We start from the raw sequence: 20,457 nt of genomic DNA, 5'->3' as shown, positions 1-20,457 counted from the left end.
AAGCAGAGCGGGGCACAGAGCTCAAGAAATCTTACAATGCTGCCTCATGTTGATGCTTAAAAGCAGTGCTGGGTGGGAGCAGAAATGTTTTAAAATCAGATATTCAGGAAAAGAATGTGTTTTTTTTTTCCTAATATTCAAAATTATATACACATACAGATGTACATGCATACACACAGGGCTGCACAGCAGGTCTCACAGAATACTTTGTAATTCTACCCCAAACTAGAGCAAAGCTCATGTTTCAAATGTGACATGGAACAGATACCTCTTTCCCGAGGAAGCCCCTGGTCCCATGCATTGCAAGTCCAAAACTACGTGTCACCCTTCTCCACCGAGTTTTGAAGTCCACTTCAAAATCGTTTCTGACTAATAAAAAAAGCACTTGTGCTTGTTGAGACAGACACACAACCAGCAAGAGAGATGCCAAAGGCTGAGGTCCAAAACCATTTATTGAAAGAAAAGGTATTGAAAGTTAACCAAAACCAAAGCTGGACACGTGGGAGGAGGGATGATGCTTTGTCAGGTTTCTTAGAGGGCTGTCATACTTCTGATCTTACAAATTGTCTGTCCCATTCCACAGATGCTACTTCAGTGCTTTGGGAAATAAAGAGGTTTTTTTTTCTCCTCTGGAGTGGCATAAAAATAAACCTGTCAACTCATGCTCTATGCATACATATAGGCTGCATTTCTTCTCAGTGGGAAAATATCACCATACCATATGTAAAATTAAGAATCATTACACTATTTTATTTATCTTACTGAAAACTTTTTTATTTTTTTTTGTACACTAAATCTGAAACGTCCTTAGATGATTAGTCAGCTCCACTGTGATCTTTTTAGGCACAGATACAAGTTATGGCTTATCTGCCAGCCTGCCCCCAATGCCTGAGAAAGAGCAGGCAGAGAGGGTCAAAGCCAGCCAGCCTGATGCTGCCAGGGGGAACTGAACCACGGCAGCCAAGTGAGAGCCACAGAAAGCCGCCTGGATTTCCAGAAGCCCAGCCAGCTGCACCAGAAATGAAGTTGGTTCGTGGCAGAACTGTAAAGGCTGGTGTAGAGGAGAGCACACTCCATGAGGATTTGCCATGTGAACACCACATCTTCCAATGCAGCTACCTAGTCACTGTTGGAGAGCAAATCTTTCTCTTTCTAGAGCAACAGCTAGTCTCTGAATGCCACTTAAAAACAACAGCAGTCACAGAAAGCCAGAACATTTCAAATTTGATTCTTATTAAGGTACATAGACAATATAAGCAGAGTTCCCAGTGGGGAAACAGAGATGGGGGGATGAGAGACAGCAAGGGGCCAAGGTGCTCCAAAATTGGAGGTCCTCCAAATGACCAAAGTGATGCAGCGCTCAGATGATGCAAGATAAGGACAATGCTACACGGGCCAGCTGACCTTCCTCACCATGCCCTGGAGAAAACTGTCATGCTATGGCTGTCACTTCCTGCCCAAGCCAGGGACACCTCCAAGGGACCAGCACGTGCAGCCTCTGCCAAGGCAGGATGGTGCAAAGTCGATAAAACACAAAAACCAGCCAAGCCAAATCACCAAGAGCAAAGACAGGACACACGTGGCAGGGGGAAGATCTGCTGTCTGCAGCTGGAGGGCAGCTCCTTCCCCAGTGAATAATCCCACTTTGCCCAGTCTAATCTTGTTCCCCTAGAAATAGAAGTCACCGCTGAAAGTGTGGGGGTGATCCGGCAGCACTTCTGCATGGCGATGCAGCTTGCAGGAGGGAGCAGGGCTGCCCTTTGGCACATCTGTACGGAGTCCCATGTGAGAGCCAGGCAAAACACAGCTGCTGTCAGGCTAGGAGAAGAGAGAGGAAAGAGAGTGGTGAGGTGTTTTGTAGGGTTTTACTGACACTGATGGGCTGGGTGCCCAAAGGAAGCTGCTGAGAGGGGAAGGCCTGCTCCTGGATTGCTTCCCCTGGAGGTGCAGGGGCTCAGCAGCAATCCCAGTACATGTTGCACACATTCCCCCAGCTCATCTTTCATTGTCCCTTCACTTCATTGACAAGAGGTTGAAAGCAGTGCAAGTACATCCAGACTCCCCAGAGGACACCAATTTTCACCCACTGACTTCATAATCAACATTTGCAGAGCTGACCATGTATTGCAGCCCTACAGTTCACTCATTAATCATACCTGTAAATTACAGGCTCCTGCTCTGCATAACTGTAAATTACAGGCTCCTGTTCTGCATGAGGGCAGTGGTCATGGCACCAAACCTGACAGAGTTTGAGAAGCATTTAGACAACTCTCCCTGTAATTGTAAAACAGGACAGCAGATCTTCATCTCATAGGGACCACCCATCAAAGCATAACACCGCATGGTTGGAATATGCCTATAGAAAGGGCAACTAAACAAAGCATGTGGAAACCATACCCACAGACAGCCAAGGTCTAAAGAGAAAAATCCACATTCTGATCTGTTCTGCAGTGCCTGATGCAAAGAGAAGCCCCTGAAGTCCTTCTTTCTGATCACACGCTGGCAGAGCAAGGTGATTCCTGCCTACTGAACAGGCAGCATATGCCTTCCCTGTGCTAAGACCTCCCAGGATATCCCAGCACAGAAAATACTGAGCTCAAGAGCAAAGAGAAACCTTTACCTTGTGGCTGCTCTCTTGGCTCATCATGGAGGTGTACACTCCATAGGAGTTTGCAGGATCCTCCAGCACACTGTCAGTGCTTCCAAAGTGCTCTGCAGATGAGCTCAGGAAAGGGTACATGGCGGGAATAGAGCTTGGATGCATCTCAGGAATAAACTGGTACGAGGAAGATGGGAAAAGCCCAGAGTATGGAACCATCTCCTCCTGGGACCTCTCACTGTCTATAGTGTCCATGCTGCATAATCCATTCAGGTTAGAGTCTACTGCTGGCACGGCAGGCCCAGGCACTGGACCCAAGTAGCCCTGATGCTGGGAGATCAAATCTTGGCTGATGCCATAAAAATCAGGCTGAGCTGAGGATGTCAGGAGAGGGGAGACATAGTCCTGCCAGGGGCTGTTGCTGCTGGTGGGGAGCAAGCGTGTGGCAGAGGGATGATGGTGGGCGCACAGCCTGTCCATCAGCAAGCACCGGCCAGCTTTGTGTTTCGGCTGGCTTGGTGCTGCCCCACGTCCTCGGCCCTGGATGGACAGAGAAGAGGTCTGGAGAACGTCCTCTTGGGTGGGATGCACAGCTGGGAAGTCACTCTCCAGCTGCTGAGCCTCCAGCGGGCATGGGGCTCCCAGGTGTGAGCCGGGAGCTACGGCCCATGGAGTGACCTGAGTAAGCTGGAGGAAGCGGAGCAGGCCCTCCTCCCCACCAGGTCTACTCTGCAGGCCTGCAGGCAGCTCCTCCTCAGCCTCTGCCAGCTTCGATGGCAGTGGGGACAGCTGTGCCAGCGCATTGTGGAGAGGATGTTCCCATAGCAGAGCAGCAGCTTGGCCTGGGACAATGCCAGGCTGCTGTATTTGCTGGGATGGGTACTGTGAGTCCTTGTCCTCTGCATGGGCCTGGTATGCAGCAGAGCCTCCCACTGGGCACGAGACCGTGCCTGGCAGGGGACAAACCTGTAGGCCTTCCTTGTACTTGTTCCCCAGCATGGTGTGGATGTAAGAGATGATCTCATTGTTGGTGAGGAAGTCGCTCAGGGACAGAGTGTGATCAGGGTCTGTATTGACCATCACCATTTTCTCATCCAGCAGCAGCAGCTCCAGGTCTTCAGCGTTCAGCCCCAGGCTCTCCAGCGCACTGAAGAGCTCACTGTTGGAGCAGCTCTCATCACCATTAATTGTCAGTGAGTTCAAGGTGGCCAAAAGAGGGTCCTCCTGCTGCAAATCCACCCACTCCTCTTTGAGGCCATCCTTCCTTGAGGAAACTGGAGCAGTGCTTGTGCTCCAGGCCCGTCCTGTGCCCAGTGAGGACGTGTCCTCAAGGTGGTCCAAGAAACTGCTGCTGAAGGTGTGGTTGGGTGAAGGAGCTGGGTGGGGGGCATATGCTGCCTTGTCCTGCTGCAGTACAGCACTCAGCAGAGACCCAGGGGCAATGCTGTCCTTCTGGAAGCATCCTCCATTGCTGTGTGAAGTCTTCTTGGACTTGCTGATTTTCCCTTTGCGCTGGAAAGCATCGCAGAAGCCTGGGAGAGGGAAAGCACTTTGATATAAGACTGCTTCTCCTGTAGCAAAGGTGAAGGGAAGATGCATGGATCGTTTCCGAAGGTGCTCTCCTCCTTCTTCATCTCTGCAGGGGAGGAAGAGGAGATTGCTGTTTGTACGTGTACAAGCACCTGCTGCAAACTGTTTCTGCAGTGCAGAATTGCAATTTGTATCATCCCAGGCCCCTCTGCTACAACCACCCCACGTGCACCGATGGATGCATGCACAGGTGTGCTGATGTACAAACAAATGCACTCACACAAGGGGTCTCTGCGTGACAATGATGTATTCAGGCTTGCTGTTCTTGTAGACAAGCCGTGCATTGGCCTGCACCCACTTCCAGTGCTTGTCCTTCGTCAGCAGGCGGAAGACTGTCAGGCCGCTCTCCCCTGTCTTCATCACTGCCGGGAGGAAGCACAGACGCTGGTGCCCATCAGCACACCACCTGAGGCAGGGCTGCCTCAAGCAATGCTGCTGTTACCAGCAGGGAGAGTCATAACAAAAGGACATCCTGGCTGTCTCCATGTGCAGGGAACACACCTCCCTGGCTAGACGCACCTCCCTGCTCACCACCAAGAGCATCGCAGCAAGGCATAAAGCAAAGCATCTCATGGACAGAAAGCTGCCCAGTTCAACACAGTTACCAAAGGAGCTGCCCATAACTTTGGCCTCAGAGGTGAGCATAAAGGGAACAGAGAAGGACTCTTACTTCTGATGTGGTTCTCGGCACAGTACAGCATGTCAGCAGCATGGATGAACTGGTAGCCAGTGCCACACATCCGCAGCTCTGCCTCGGTGTAGCCCAAAACAATCTTCCCCCTACAGAGAAAGCACCCGGCTCAGTGGCAGGTCCAGGTGGAACATCACCCAGGCTCAGCATGAACCAGCACACTGGAAGTGTTCAGCATCGCCCCACAGATCAGCTCTGCCACCTACTTGGCATCACATGCCAAGGGAGTGAAGTCCAGCTTGTGCTTTGTCCTGAAGATCATGTTCTTGGTTCTGATCTCCAGAATGGATGGGGGCTGCAGGGGGGTGGAAATGGCAAAAAGAGCAAGCTGTGGGGGCAGCGCAGACCCATCTTCAGACCTTTTGTTCTGCCCATGAAGGAATCTCAGCCTGCCTTGAAGGTTTAAAGCCTAGAAAGAGAAGATAAGGCCAGTGTCACACACAGAGCTGAGTGGAGAGGAAAGAGAGGGAGGAGAGCTCCGTGGGAAACAAGTCATCTTGCTGCAGAGTTGATGCAAAGAACCAAGCCCCAGGGGAAAGAGGCTGCCCAGTAGGAGCAGTGAACCTCCATACAGAGGAGGTACACACATCCTGCATGGGTCTGACATAGCTCAGGCCAGGGTAACACCACAGGTTCTGGAGCATTACTCCTTGTGGCCTCCCGGTTCCCTGGTGGGTGCAGTGGGAAGCTTAAAGGAATGCTATGCTGGTCTCCCCACAGCAGCAGCTCATCACTGATACCCCAGGGCCCCGCTGTACAGCAGCTGCAAGACCAAGCATGTGCTGCAGATGCATCAGAGCATCACATCATGCATAGGCTGCTCTTTGCTCTACGTGAGCTACACCTCAACCCCACCAAGAAGCTTTGCTTATAAGGGATGGACAACCAGATCATCTGTTCAAGATTCAGTGCCACTGAGAAGACAGGAGTAAAATCCACAGGAAGAGGTGGTAGGTACAAACAAAAAGCCACAGAAAAGTCCCCTTATTGGGGCAGACAGAAAAGAATTTCAAGCCTTTCAATGTCAACTTTCACGCTCCATCAGCAGCATGGGCCCCTTAGCATGAGCCTGCTGTAGAGCCTGCAGCACAGACCTGCACTCACCAGGAAGCCGGAGGAATTGTCCAGGAGGCAGCGAAACCTGCACACAAAGCTCCTTTCCAGAAAGGAAGAGTTTTCCAAAGGCAGTTGATCAGGCCTGTAGGCAACAGCAGGAGAGCTGAGACTCTTCATCCCTGTAGGAGAGAGGGGCTGAGGGAGCAGCTAAAGGCTGGTGGTCCCAGTCCTCAGCAAAGGGTGGTGGTCTCCAGTAAGGGCAGCATTGTGGACCATAGCTTATGTGGAACATATCAGCAGAAGCTATGCTTTGTGTTTTGGATGAATCTGTGGCCACAAGGATGTAAACTCCACGCAGCTGGGAGCTGTTTCCCCAGCGTTTGTGGGGAACAGAGCATCTCGTGCCAACATGTACCTTCTGGAGAGGGCTCACCCTCAGGAGTGTGGGGTGGGTTGAGGGCCCAGTGGAGGTTGCGCCTGAATTCCTGGTGATCCTCAGTATGGATCAGCTTGAAGATGCTCTGGTGCATAACATCTGTCTAGAGAAAAAAACAACTGAGTGAGCTACGTGGCCTGCCCCAGCCCCTGCTGTTGGCCATATCCCACCACATCTCCCCAGTGCTTAGCTAGGCCCCTGGCTGAATGAGGTTGGACACTCTCCACCAGAGTTGATGCTGGTGGGTGGAGGTTGCACATCTGACTCTGAAGAAGCCCTTGCTCGTGGTGGTACAGCCCTCTCCCACCTCCGTCCTGAAGAGCAGCAGCAGCACAGCTACCCTCTGACACACTCAGCCCCTTCGCACAGTGTCCTTCACAATGTGGGTTTGGGCTCACTGCACATGGAACAGCAACCCATCCCTCCACTGTTCCCAAGACCTCTAAGACTTGCTTCCCTTGTCTGGGTGGAAATGTGACATTTTAAGAAGACATGAAATCCTTCATGTTGTTGAGATGAAGTTCTCCTTCCAGCAGGCTTCATTGCTGTGCGTGCTTTGTCCCCAGGACTGGGCTGGGGCACAAAATGCACAGCACTTTTTAGACACTTCACTCCCTCTGCTTTGAGCTCAGTGCAGCCGGGGCACTTCATATCTCAAATTCCCAAGCCACTGAACCCATAGGGAGGGTAAAAGGCTTCCCCTGTTGCGGGTCTCACTCCTGCTCCCTCTGGGATGACTTTTGAGCCTGCAGAAAGAAGGGATACTCTGCAGTCATGGTAGCAGGGCCAGGCCACCCAGCAGCCAGACTTCTCCTTGCCTTCTTCCATGTACGTGAAGCCCGCACACGGCCCTGCAAACCCACAGGGCTCTCTCCCTGCAGGGAACCTGGGCTACTCTCCACCGCTGAGGAAAAACCCTCCCTGCAAACCCATCGCTGCAATCCAGGGGTGTCCCACCAACCTGATGAAATCCCAGGTAGTCCTGGATGGTGTGTGAGGAGTAAAAGATCAGCCCTTCTGACGTCACCACCAGCACGAAGCCATTGAGCGCCTAGGAGAGAGAGCAGGTCAGCAGGTGAGTTCCACCCACATCACCCTGTCCTAGCAGCTCAGATGCAGATTTAGACATTTATCCTCATCCTATGCAAAGAGCAGATACAAATCTCAGAACGACTTGCAGAATGAAACCAGACACCATCAGGAACCTGTCCATTCTGGAATCCTGCTGGAAAAGTACCTTTCTGACAGCAGGGAATCAAAGTGGCATTTCACACTGGCTGCATTTAAGGTTGACCTGTGTCTGCCTCTGTGGCTCTGTCTGCATACTTCCCATCCTTCCTACAGACCAGGGAGGGTCCTGGCAGCTGGGGGATTGGAGAAGACAGAGGATGTGCACTGAGGAACAAACATTCTGCATATCTCAATGTGCTGGCACTGTCTGCTGCTTTCACTTCCCTCCCATGTTTCCCAGGTGCCAAGGACCATGCTATGCCCACGTGGGCTATGCCTACCCTGCCTACACAGAATCATGTACTGCATGACAGCGGCAGGACCAAACTTTGGCATTGTTAATGCCAAAGTTAATTTCTATTTTAAAATATTTATTTATTTATGCATACTTCACAGTTCAGTGGCTCTTCTGTCCTCTCCTGGAGCTGCAGGACTGCAAAACCAACATCCAAGGGAACACTGCATTCCCAGGCCAAGCTGCTCAGAGCCTCTGTCCTCCCCAAGAAGGGCTCATTCCTACCAGCTTAACACATCTGGGTGGTAATTTGGGTGTTCTCTTTGAGACAGCAGCCTCAGGGCTGGCGGGAGGAGGGACGAGGGCCAGTGCCCCTTGCCCTTGGAGATCTGTGAGGATCACAAGGTGCAGAGAAGGTGCCTCACAAGTTTGAGCATGCAGTTGCTATCCTGGATGGTTTTAGCACCCAGAAGTCAGAGTGCTCTCACAGAGCTGATACCAATCACCCAGCCACCTGTCCCTAAGGATGCCAGGTCCTCCTGGATCCCAAAACCTGACTGCAGGCGGGGCAGCCAGCCCCGTCCCACTTCCCCCACCCACTTGGCCATCCACAGACATCAGGATCAATTAGAGTCTAGCGCGTTGTCTCAGCCAAGTCTGGCTATTGTTGCTGCCAATTCCCATTTCATTGTCCAGGTCTGCGTTTCTCCCCCCTCTCCTTCCCTTTATCCGGGGCACAAATGCTCTCTCTATTTACTGGGTTGACCTCAGTGTGTGGGAATCTGCAGCAGAGGTTAATTAGTGCTGCCAAACGCATTTTAACCCTTTGAGCAGGCCCAGAGGCATGGCCTCATCATGGTGCTGGTGAGCAAGGTCTGGCAGCACCCTGTCCTTCTCAATGGCACTGGAGAAAGGCAGACTGAAGGCAATATACACCTGCGTGGCTGCACCCCTGAGGATGCTGCACCCACTCCTCAGTCCTAAAGCCCAGCCATATCCTGCATCCCTGGATGAGGCTAACATGGAGCTATTCACACCCTGCTTGGTGCCTCTACAAAGACAGCATCCAACCTGAGGAGGAGCCTGATGAGCAGGGCATCAACCCCTGGCCAGCCCTGCTGAGCACAGCTCCGTGCTTTGACAGTGAAAAACCCTCAAGGTTTTCACGATTAACCAGCTTGGCTTTAGCATTTCTCTCCCCAGACACCAAGATCCTGGCTCCACAGCAATCAGGCAGGACAGTAATTATAATTACTGCTGAGTGAGCTTCTGGATAGGTGCCAGATAACAGCCAGGCTGGGAACCAGGTGGAGAGGAACAGGGGGATTGTGTCCTCATGGGACCTCATGCTGCTGGAGTGTGACCCCTTCCTATTCACAGTGCCTGGTTTGGAGACAGGAGGTCACCTCCCAGTGCCTCCAAGCAGGAGCCAGCTATGAGCCTCTCACATAGCTCCTGGGATGCTACAAGGCACCCCATGTATACAGGCATGTGCATACCCTGATCTGACCATAACAGCCATCCTCAACTTTCTCGAGGAAGGACAGGAAAAGAAAAGGAGAAGCAACACACCCTTTCTGTCCCAGGGATCCTAAGAGTTAGAAAACCTCTGCTCAATCACAACTGTGAGTGAAATTACTGCAGTAAGAAAAGTCTTGTAACCACTGTACTGACCAACAGCTACACCAGTGGGACAGCAGATGGCTTCCTCCCTTCATCACAACATTCACCAAAATGTCCTGCAACTGAGAACAGAACAGCCTGCTCTTTTGGCAAATCTCAAAGGAAGGAGGACCCAAGGAAAAAGCTCTTGAAGGCATCTGCCAGGGAGAGGTGGCCAGAGAGGACCACTGACCTGCAGGAGCAGCTCGCCCTCCGGTACTGCTGCTGTGCCCAGAGCTGGTCTGCTGTCATGGTCTCCACCCCTCTCTGCTCCTTCAGCACCGTGATTCTTCAGAGCAACTGCAGCAGAGCACAGTGAAGGGACATCAGTGCTGTAGCAACACCCCCAAGTCGCCGCCACGAGCATCCAGAACAAAGACATTTCCCCATAACCCCAGAATTCCTCTTTTATCCTCCTTTTCTTCTTTTCATTTCCATACCTTTAACAAACCCAAAGCAAAGAGCAGTTAAAGCCAGAGATCATTAAAATAAGTAGGCATCAGTGGAATAACTATGAGATCCTACACTCTGTCCTGCAAAAAAATCCATGTTTAGTGAGCTCATCAGTTGGAAGTTCCTTCATCATTTAGTAATGGCCACGGAGTTCCTTTGTCCCAGCATGGGCTCAAATGCCTCAGTCCACTCCTTGCAAGGAGCCCTTGGGCACCAGGCCGTGCCACCTCTGGTTGGCAGCCTGAACAAGCTGGGCATTGAAGGCACAGCAGAAACTCCCAGCAAGGAGAATGGGTCGACTCTTCTCATCTCTGTGAGTAAAATGCAGGGGCTATAAATTATTGAAGGTCTTCTGTCCTCCTCTGGCAGCTTCCAGTTGGCTACGCTGGAGGTGCAAGACAAATATAAACCTGGTTGATAGAAGTGTGACTAAAGGATTGCTGAGGTCTGGTTTAATGGTTTCATATTCGCCAGCAGAAAGAAAACTTGCAAGAAATGGTCTTGAATCACAAACACTGCCTAAATATAGACTTCACTATTGGCATCTGGGCTGCTCTGAAGCTATGGGGCCAGAGGACACACCAGTTAAAATCAGAAGATGGTACACTGTCCTCCGTACCAGCACCTGCCCCTGAACCCAGCCACCATCCTGCATTCCCCATGAGGGTTTTCCTGACCTTCCAGGCCATCCCCGGAGCCCCAGAGATGGTCTGTTCTTGGGCAGGACACTGCACATGTGAGAGGGAACAGATTGCCACCTGAAAGCAGTGGTCCTTGAGCGCAGGAGGGAGGGCTGGGGGTCCTCCTGCATGCCCAGCCTGGGGAAATGATTCATGGCAGGCTGAAGGGACACCTCACTGGTGAACTCCTGAACCTACAGGGGCTTTGCAGACCTGAGAAATCTCTGCACCAGCAAGCTGGTATTAACATTTTTGAGAGGATATATCCCAGCCCCCTCCCCTTTCTTCCATGCAGGCAAAACCTTCGAGTAGGAACAAGATTTTGCATCGGTCACAGCCTAAAAGCAAGAAGACTCAGTCCCAAACCCAGCCCTGGGATTGGTGCAGGAGAAGCAGAGAGAACTCGACCACCTCATGGCTCCTCAAGAGCTGCAATAGTTCATGCCCACCCAGCTGGCTGGCATCAAAGCCACGCTTATTCTTAATGAATACAACAGTTTTACTTATAATACCCACCGCAGATCCCCACTGGCACAAATTTCATTAAATAGATTAATTATTTATCCCTTGTCTGAACAGTGCAGAGACAGCAAGTTCTGTGACCAGGCGTGGTGAATAATGAATGTCCTGCTAAAAGATCTAATTGCACATCTAAAAGCAAGGAGGCCTCATCTACACTTCCCTGTTGCACCACTGAAGGCACACAGGTCTCAAAGGAAGGGCACGTGCAGAGGTTTAAACAAGGACAAAGAGGACAATGATGTGTCAGGCTGTCCCTTCTTTTTGCAGCTGTTCTAACCCCTGTAATGCTGATAAATCACAGTCCTTCAAGTAATGACAATCCTTGACACACAGACAGTGGAAAGACAAGGGGCAGTGGTTTTAAACTGAAAGAGGACAGGTTTGGAGTGGATATATAAGGAATAAATTCTTTACTCAGAGCACTGACACAGGCTGCCCAGAGGAGCTGTGAATGCCCTATCCCTGGCAGTGCTCAAGGCCAGGCTGGATGGGCTTTGGGGTCCCTTCAGATTCATCCCATTGTACAGGTGGGCTTTGGGGTCCCTTCTGACCCATCCCATTGTACAGGTGGGCTTTGGGATCCCTTCTGACCCACCCCATTATATGGTTCTCTAAGATCCAGGAAACAAGGAAGCACCGTTTCAGGTACATGGCCTGCAACTGAAGTGCTGGAAGACTGTTCATGCTGGTTGATCCTAGGCATTACAACAAAGAGGGTAAAGATTCCCTTTGTCCTGATTGTGACACACAGAGAGAAAGCTGTTCTTCCTGCTACTTCTGAGGGCAGCTTTGCAGACCCTCCCTGTGTCCCCTCCAGGACAAGCCTCTTGTCCCAGAGGTTGGTGGAGGCCACCTGCCTGCACCCAGAGCTTGGCTCCTCGGGAGCTGGGTCCATGGGGAGGGATTACGGGAGCCAGGCACCGCCAGGCTAAGCTGACACATCATGTGCTGGCCCTCGGGTGTCCTCGAGGTGAAGCTGGGGGCTGGCACGTGATGGTGGCAGCCAACTGCAGCTCCGTCCCACCCTCCTGGGCCTGGCCAGTGGTGCTGGGTTTAGTGCAGTACCACCTGGATGGGGTGTGGGATGAAGCAGGGCTGGGCTGGATGGCTTTCCCCAAGGGTCTGCATCTCTGGAAACACCATACGAGTTCACAAAGCCCCAGGTGTGATTCCTGGCAAGAGGACATGGATCTGAAGGGATGAGTGCAACACGATGGTGACCATTTATGCATAGATCACAATACTCAAATAAAATTAAAAGTAATTGATTTTCAAATAGGTTGGGAGAAACAACAGCCTGGAGATGACAGCATTCCTGGCTTGCAGTGAATTATTTAAGAAGGGGGCTGGAGAAATGGCAGCTGGCAGAAACCTGCTGGTGCACTGATTGATTCAGCTGTGGGACAGGCTGCCTGCTATCAGTAAACCAGCAGAAAACAAGACAACAGAAGTCGACGAGGGAATAGGCTGTGTATTTTGAAGAAGAGCACTGCAGAAGCTGTTCTAAGGTGAGCTTCATCTCACAGGGCTTCTTAGAGTGCCATCAGTCCGCATTCACACCAAAAGGGACTGAAGACGCTCTGAAGTAACCTGCTTTTGTAGACCGGTTTGCTCAGAGCTCCTGACAGATAAACTGCTTAAATCAAGAGTTTTATTTATTTTTTTAAGCAGCAGAAGAGCTTCAGCTGGATCCACAGGCACTATTTGCATCAAAAAGGATGAGGGTGTCCCCTCCCACACCTGAATCGCTGTGACCTGGCTTAAGGCAGGGCAGCGGTCCCATAGCTCCAGGCATGCTCATGGTTCAGCTGCTGGGAAGACAAAATCAAACCATATTGAATGATAGAGGCAAATAAAGAAAGAGAGAACCACAAAGCAGGGGATTCCCCAGTTTCTTGCTACGCACACCAAGGTACCCCCGCCTTGCCAATGCTGCAGTGATGTCGGACTGCAGGCAGGGCACTGGGGTGGCTGCTCAGGGCAGGAGGCTCATGGCCCCAGGGTCAGCCCCTGCTTCCCTTCCCCAGCACAGCACTGCAGCATCCCAGCCCCATCAGACCTCAAAGGAGGACAACCCCACACAGCCCAACCTCTGCCACGATGCTTCGCAACAAGAGCGGCCATTTCAAAACTGTTCTACGGAAGCACCAACCACCCTTTCGGTCTATAAATTCTTCAAGCCTTTAAATGATTCATGTTTCAGGAGAGCAGCGAGCCTGCGCTGCACCACAGACCGCTACCCCTGCGAGAGCAGTGGTGCTCCCACAGCCCCCCATCATCACCCCGATTCTTGGGTGGGTCCGAGTCTCCGCGCTGGGCACTGAGCTTGTGGATGTGGGCAGCACGTGGAGCAGTGCGAGGGCTGCCCCAGCACTGCTCCTTAGCAGGGCAAAGCAGCACGGAGGCTGTGGGCGATACGGTCAAACAAACAAATCGACCCGGAGCTGCGAAGCAAACAACTGCTCTCCGAGGCCATTAATTTTTCATTCCAGCCGCCTGCCAGTTCCACAGTGCTCAAAAGAGAATGAGAAAGGGAGGGGAAAAAAAAGACTTTCCATTCATTCAGTGATTCGGAGTTGGAAAAAAAATGGTTTCTGAGGTCACAGATAGCTGCTGCTGTTTGGCCAGGATAACGCAGGGCTGCCCGAACACCTCTCCCGTGGGCTATTAACTACAGCAGTGGAACGCAGAAAGGTCTTTAATGTGGTGTGTTTTAAAAGGCTCCCAAATAAACTCTAACCACATTATGGTAATTATCCACTGTCAGAACTCCGAGCATTTCTCAGGTCCGTTATAACGGGAAAAGCCGCTCTCACAGTGCCACCTCTCAGTCATGCCCTCCAGCCCAAGCGTCGGTTTTCTACTTCAGTGCAACCCACGAGCTGAATCAACTCAGTCTCCGCACATCGCTCTGATTCCGCCGCGTCCGAACCCCGCTTTGCCCCGAGCCGCACCGGGCACTCACCGCGGAAGAAGCTCTTAGCGCGGAGGAAAGCGGCGCTGAGCCGCAGGATGGACAGCTTATCCAGGCCGGCCGCCACCTCCTCGGGAAAGGGCAGCAGCGCGGCCAGCCGCTCCAGCTCCCGGTTCAGCCGCTCCCGGTGCCGCTTGGAGGGGTTCGAGCGTCCACTGTCCGCAGCGTGCAGCCTGCGGGGCGCAGCCACCGCCACGCGTTACGGCGAAGCTGACACGGAACCGGCACCATCCATCCCTCATCCCGAAGCCAGCCCCGCTCTCAACCCTGATCCCGCTCCCAGCCCGAGCCCCGCTCCCATCCCTGACCCCCCTCCCAGCCCCGTGCCTGTCTCTCACCCTGATCCTGCCCCCGTCCCAGCCCCGCTCCCAGCCCCGCACCCCCCCGCCCTGCCCCGCACTCACGCTCGGGCCGCCGGCTTCCTCCGCTTGCGCCCCGCGTACATGGCTCAGCGCGAGCCGGCGACAGCCGCAAGAGCGGAGCGAGGCAGCGTGGGGCAGCCCGGAGCGACCCCCGCGGGAGCGGCTCCGCCTCCAGCCGGGAAGGAGGGAGGGACGCGGGGACGCTGCGGGGAGGGGGGTGGGCTCCGGGACCGGGCAATCGCGTGGGTACGGTGTGAGCGCATGGAGCGAAGCTGGGAGCCGGGTTCGCTCAGCCTGAGAAAGGCTGCGGGCAGAGCTCGCCGTGGCTCTTTTGCACCTACAGGGGCTACGGGAAAGCTGGGTTCAGATTGGATAGAAGGAAGAAAATCTTTACTACGAGGTAGGTGAGGCCGTGGCAGAGGCTGCCCTGAGAAGCTGTGGATGCCCCTTCCCTGGCAGTGCTGGATGGGGCTTTGGGCAGTCTGTTGGGCTGGGTGGATTTTGGGGTCCCTGCCAACTAAACCAGTCTGTAGTTCTGTGAGGAAAACGCAGGGGATGGGCCAGGACCCTCCTCCTCCAGCCTCAGCCCAGAGAAACACCGAGCAGCTTCCACAAGTTCTTGCTCAGCTGGAAGGGAAATAGATGCTGTTCGAGGTCAACCAAACCATCACACCAGTACACAGCAAATCACCTTTTAATACACAACAAAATGCAGAGAGTGAGTTGCAGTCCATCTTTTCTTCCACCCTGACACTGGCAAACGACATACAAAGAAATCACAAAGTGGAAAATGAGACACTGCCATGAAAACAATCCACGGATGCACATACATAACGCACAGAGCTGAGATGCAAGGAACAGAGCAGCAGGGGTCTGCTGCAGCCTGCAGTGGCAGAGCACTGCAAGGTTTGAGGCTGGTCAATGTGTAAGGCTCTCATCAGGTGCTCCTCCAGGCTGCTGTAGAAGGGTCCAGCGTTGCTCTGCTGCCTGCACCCCACCGCTCAACCCCGTCCCTCCCAGTGCTGATGACCTGCCCAGGCCACAGGGCATCCTGCAGCATCCCTCCCTGGACCTGGTGAGGTGTGAATAGATGCAGGGCTGATGGAGCTCTGTCTCAGAAACAAATTTTTAAGCTACAGAATTGGTCCTAAGCACAGAGGCAGACGGCAGGCACTGCCTCCCTTGATGCCTTTCTCATTGCTTTGGCAAAACCACACCATCCTCCATCTGATGGCATGGGTAAAGGTAGGGACAAAACCAGGGGAAGGAGCCATCCATGTGGTTTGAAGCATCTCTTTCCTACCCAGGGCTCAGTCACTGTGTACACACAGCTGCAGCTACCTCATCCCACTGTCTCTCCAAAGGTGCCACCCACTGGCCCTCAGGTCCTGCAGTCCCCACCCCACACCTTCAGCTGGACATGGCATGCACAGAGGGGCTGCCTGCCTGCCAAGGAAGACAGTGGAAAGACAGAATCCAGCTCACAGGGGGACGCCCTTGCTCCCACCTCTGCAGAGGGAGATGCTGAGCAGCTCGAACTCAATCCTGTCGATGTTCCAGGGTGGTTTGTGCAAGGTAAAGCACTCGTAGGTGTTTTAATGGCATCCCCAAGAAAGGAGTTCCCGTGCCTGAAGACACCCTGGCTTGTTCTATACTCATAGTGATGCAGCATAATGTTGTCTGTCTGATGCGTGCCAGGGCACACATTGATCCCTAGCACAAGTCCCTGAGGTTGGGGCCATGCGTCCTTGCTGAGTAGGACCTGCTCCCCATTGCAATGGGGCTGTCTGGGGAAGCTACCCCAGCTCTGGGAGCTGCTGTTCAGTGCAATTTGTGATTCCAAGGATGCTCCTGTTGCTTCCAGCTGTTCTGGAGCTGTCATCCAAGCATCCAGTGGGCAACCTCCTGGGGAAGTGCTCTGACCCAAAGTGCTGCCCAGCTTTGCCCACACTGGGACATCATGCCACTGAGACACTAGAGTACTAGAGTCCAAGGGAGGTAGGCAGCTCACGCCTGTCAGAGTACACTCAGACTGGCTCTGGCAATCAGGAATGATGGTGTCTATGGGAATAGAGGTGGGAAGTCCCGCTTGAAACTCCAGTCCTGAGTTGACCAACTGATCCACTGCACAGGGCTTGCTGCTGAAGCCCAGGGCATCCAGAAGCATTCCCTCCTTCAGACTGGCAGGGTTAATCAGGATCTGTTGTTCCACTGGAGCAGAGCTGCCCTCTGGCATAACAGAGCCCAGAGAGAGCACAGCATCCTGGCCTTGTGCACCAGCTGCCTGGGGCTGCCATGGGGCTTGAAATGCCTGGGGAACTTCTGGATTAAATCCCCAGTGCTGGAATTGAGCCACAGAACAGTCTTCCTCACTGCAGTGCAAGAACTCCATGCTCTTTCCATCACCCTCCCTAAACAGCATCTGCTCCGTGTAAGAGGGCAACTCACTGCTCAGCCTCTCACCAAAGTCCTCAGATGGCAGCTCCTCCATGTCCAAGCTAAGAAGAGTGTCCTCCCACTTCTGTAGCTCTGTACTGCCCACAGTGAGGCTCTGGGAGATGTTTCCATCCACCTCACTCTTCTCAAAGAGGGTTTCAATAGCCACCAGGAGGGAGCTGCTGTCCTTGTCATGACCAACTTTTCCATCTTGGCTTGGTCCATCAGGCTCAGCATCAAGATCTGGCAAGGTGAACTGAGGGACATCAGTGTGGGAGAGATGGATGGATGTATCCTGCTCCATCATGGCCCCCGTAATAGAGTTGGGATATATAGCATGCTGCACTGTATGGGAGTCTGTCTTTGTCTGAAATTCCTCCTTAGCCTGGAAGGAGCCCAGGAAATCAGGGAAGTTGTTCCCGTATAAGATCGCTTCCCCTGTGGCAAAGCTGAAAGGCAGCTGAAGGTTTCGCTTTCGCAAATGTTCCTCCCCTTCTTCATTTCTTCAGAGTGGAGGAAAAAGAGAGGGAAACACCATGAGTATATTCTCCAGGCCAGGCAGGACCAGCCTCCAAGCAGCAAGATGGGAGCTTACAGACTTGCCCAAGACCCTAGGCAAGGGAATGCAGCTGGAAACCCAGCCATACTCACGACAGGACTCGCTGCCGGGAGATGATGCAGTCAGGCTCATCCCCTTTGTACACCAGCCAGGCAGTGGCCTGCAGCCACACCCAGGAGCCATTCTTGGTCAGCAGCCGGAAGACTGTTGTCCCAGTCTGCCCTGTCTTTATCACTGGGGCAGGAAGAAAAGAGAAGTGGCACAGAGACTCAGCTGGGCACCGCAGGGGTATCGGCAAGTTGTGCCCAGGCTACAGAAGCAAAAACTGCAGCCAGGAGACAATGCTGCATGTCAGGGTGTCCCTGTACAGGATGGCACTTTACCAGCTTCCTGTGCAGGTATCAAGCAGGACACCTTCATCACAGCTCCTGTAGACCTCAGCATCCCTCCCTAGGTTGCTCCCCTCAGCACTCACCTCTCACATGGCTCTCTGCACAGCATATTATGTCGGCTGTGTGCACAAACTGGTACCCGGACCCTCTACTGCACAGCTCTGCTTCTGTGTAGCCCAGGACGACCCTCCCCCTGAGGGCAGAGTACAAAGCATGGGCACCCTGTGGCACTCTGGCTTTCTGTTCTGCACTTGTGGCCATGGGTTTTGCCACAGTGAAGGCAGGAGATGCCATACCAGGAATCACAGGCAATGGGAGTGAAGTCCAGCTTGTGCTTTGACTGGAAGAATAGCATCTTGGTCTGAAGCTTCAGGATGGAGAAAGGCTGAAAGGGAGTCACGATGGCAAAGAGAGCGAGTGGAAGAGGCTCCAGGGACATGTCTGATGCCCTCTTCTGCTGCCCGAGAAGTTGTTTCAAGCGTCCTTGGAAATTCAAGGCCTTGCAGGAGATGAGAAAACAAGGCAAGCAAGGTGAGGAAATAGGAGCTGGAAACTGGACCACCAGCTCACATCTGCATGGGACAGGAGTGAACACAGGCACACAGCAATGTGTCCAGGGGTGATGCTAGTGCTTAGAAGCATCCTGGCATTACCAGAAATCCTGAGGAGTTATCCAGCAAGCAGCGCAGGCGGCAGGTGAAGTTCCTCTCCATGCAGCCAAAGCGCTCAGGGCACCGGTGATTGGGGCTTCCCACAGCACTGCATCCATCAGGAACGGCTGGAAAAAAACAAGTGGAAAATGAAGCCACAGCTTACAGACCCGCTAGGACACTGCAGAACTGGAGGAAGCCACATGCCTGCTGGTCACAAGTGGTTCCCATGGATGGACGGCAGGTCCTGAGGTGGGCTTTGGACCTCTCTAGGGGTGACTAAGGCTGAGACCACACTTCCCAGCCCAGCACTCACCATCGTGCAGCTGGCAGTGGAAAGCAGCTCTGTCGTCCTTGTGGATCAGCTCGTAGATGCTCTGGTAGATGAGATCCGACTGAAATGACACAATGTGGAGAGCATGTGGCACCTAACAGGTACTGACCCCTGCCTTGTGGCTGAAGGCAGGGGCTTTTCTTTGTGGGTGGTAAAAGTACAGTTACTGAGGATAAAGAAATGGGAAGAAAGGGTTTTGAGCACAGCATGGAGATGTACTGGATAAACCTCCACTAGGAATGCCAGGGATCAAACAGGTTTGTCTTAGAAAATGCCACTGACCCACAACCCACAGACTTTCCATTCTATCCTAAAGCAATGGCACATTTTCCAACTGATGAGGCAGCAGAGAGAGGTTTAACCTTAGAGAACAACAGGAGAGTGGTGAGGTCTGAAAAAAACTTTTGTAAATAGAGCACTGCAAAACCTACAACTTCCTATTGTGTGAGAAAACGTGTCAGAGCATGGCACAGGTACCAAAGGTGTGCCAAGAGGGTTAAGTGAGCACGGGCAGCTTCACTATTAGTTGTGCCAGGTGCAAGTACAACAAGTGGGTATATGCTGGAAGAAACTGTACAGAAATTAGTGACCTAAAACACACTGCTACCAGGAGAAATCCCCTTGGAAGGTACCTACTGTTACCACATGCATGTTTAGTGCAACCTGGAAGTAGCGAGGTGTTGCTGCCTCAGTTCTTTTTATCACATTAGAAATACCCATCCCTGTCCTGAACAGAAACTGCCATTTGACTAAGCCTGTGGGAATCAGTATTCCGGTGCAAACTATCTTCCTAGGAAACACCAGCAAATCCTCACACCTCCTACCTCCCAACACATACCACTTCTTCTACAGCCATGTCTTGGAGCAACCTTTCTCAGCCTGGTCCTGCACAGTTGTGGCCCTGCTGAGGACACAGGCAGCTCAGGCCATCCTCTGCCACATCCCTGTCCTCAGAAATGTGCCGGAACAGAACTTCCTGCTTAGCCAGGCATACAGGAGGAGACCATTCCCTGCCTCAGACAGCTGGTTTTACTTGGGCCACCTGCACATGAAGATCCTCCTACAGTGAGCTGGGAAAGGGTGCAAAGAGAACAAAGAGAGGAAAACATCAGTCTGCCGTTGAACCAAGAACCAGCTTGTCTACAACAAATTGAGTTTGGTAGCCTCATCGTGTTCCTGCTAACTTGGTCCTTTGAGCTTTAGAGGAATCAGAGATAATGGGTGGATGAGGAAAGAGACCTCCTTTTTCAGTGGCACCTCACATAAACCACCAGGCACTGACAATGCTCACCACTGTGATAACCCCTCCCATCTTCTCAGTGAAGGCGGACATGCCCATCAGCACGACACCATAGGACGAAAAGCTCACACCCCTCTCACAAAGAGGAAAGGATGTAATGCCTACCATTGCTCAGGTTGCATCTACTAAGCTCACAAGCACGTTTGTGGGCTTTCACAACCCCTAAAGAACACGATGCATTTGAAAACATCCATCAGAAGTGACCAAACTGGGCTGGGAGAGGAAAAGCACTGGCATTGGCTGCTAGCACCCTCTTCCCAGGCCTGTGCTGCATCCTTGTGTGCACACTCAGGAAA

The 20,457-nt window shown here is 52.6% G+C and overlaps 2 protein-coding genes across 9 annotated transcripts in view; both read right to left on the bottom strand.

The window, feature by feature from the left end:
• Positions 1 to 434: 434 nt before the first annotated feature.
• On the bottom strand, positions 435 to 14,662 carry AHR1B (aryl hydrocarbon receptor 1 beta). 3 transcript variants are annotated; one of them, NM_001318993.2, is made up of 11 exons: positions 14,533 to 14,662; positions 14,120 to 14,301; positions 9,693 to 9,799; positions 7,334 to 7,423; positions 6,352 to 6,475; positions 5,985 to 6,115; positions 5,087 to 5,289; positions 4,860 to 4,969; positions 4,410 to 4,551; positions 2,621 to 4,235; positions 435 to 1,818 (listed from the first exon to the last, which is right to left on the bottom strand). In NM_001318993.2, the coding sequence occupies exons 1-11, from the start codon at positions 14,571 to 14,573 to the stop codon at positions 1,669 to 1,671; spliced, it is 2,895 nt and encodes a 964-aa protein (NP_001305922.2). In that variant the 5' UTR covers positions 14,574 to 14,662; the 3' UTR covers positions 435 to 1,668. The 3 variants fall into 3 exon arrangements, with proteins under 3 accessions (NP_001305922.2, XP_040559160.1, XP_040559161.1); XM_040703226.2 differs by having other exon boundaries at positions 6,370 to 6,475; positions 14,533 to 14,606; XM_040703227.2 differs by lacking the exon at positions 14,120 to 14,301 and having other exon boundaries at positions 6,352 to 6,471; positions 14,533 to 14,606.
• A 504-nt stretch (positions 14,663 to 15,166) lies between these two features.
• The window catches only part of AHR2 (aryl hydrocarbon receptor 2), a 28,200-nt gene continuing 22,909 nt past the window's right edge, over positions 15,167 to 20,457 (bottom strand). For 5 of the 6 annotated variants that reach the window (XM_046943556.1, XM_040703391.2, XM_040703392.2 and 2 more), the window contains 6 exons: positions 18,844 to 18,922; positions 18,531 to 18,655; positions 18,174 to 18,376; positions 17,961 to 18,070; positions 17,578 to 17,719; positions 15,167 to 17,429 (listed from right to left, as the gene is read on the bottom strand). In XM_046943556.1, the coding sequence (XP_046799512.1) occupies positions 15,872 to 17,429; positions 17,578 to 17,719; positions 17,961 to 18,070; positions 18,174 to 18,376; positions 18,531 to 18,655; positions 18,844 to 18,922 (2,217 nt within the window). In that variant the 3' untranslated portion in view covers positions 15,167 to 15,871. Of the gene's footprint in view, positions 17,430 to 17,577; positions 17,720 to 17,960; positions 18,071 to 18,173; positions 18,377 to 18,530; positions 18,656 to 18,843; positions 18,923 to 19,699; positions 20,451 to 20,457 lie in introns of those variants that run through there. The other variant, XM_040703393.1, reaches the window with a different exon arrangement.

Source organism: Gallus gallus, chromosome 7 (genome assembly GCF_016699485.2).
Source record: "Gallus gallus isolate bGalGal1 chromosome 7, bGalGal1.mat.broiler.GRCg7b, whole genome shotgun sequence".
Classification (NCBI taxonomy): domain Eukaryota; kingdom Metazoa; phylum Chordata; class Aves; order Galliformes; family Phasianidae; genus Gallus; species Gallus gallus.
The sequence above is the reverse complement of the archived record's forward strand: the minus strand, read 5'-3'. Positions and strand labels throughout refer to the sequence as shown.

What these genes read in the sequence shown, in the direction of transcription:
- AHR1B (NM_001318993.2), bottom strand. Translation starts at nt 14,573, where the DNA reads ATGTACGCGGGGCGCAAGCGGAGGAAGCCGGCGGCCCGAGC. An exon ending in GGGTGAGCCCTCTCCAGAAG is followed by an intron (nt 6,116 to 6,351) that starts GTACATGTTGGC and finishes TCTCTCCTACAG; the next exon opens with GGATGAAGAGTCTCAGCTCT. An exon ending in GCCAAGAGAGCAGCCACAAG is followed by an intron (nt 1,819 to 2,620) that starts GTAAAGGTTTCT and finishes CTCTTCTCCTAG; the next exon opens with CCTGACAGCAGCTGTGTTTT.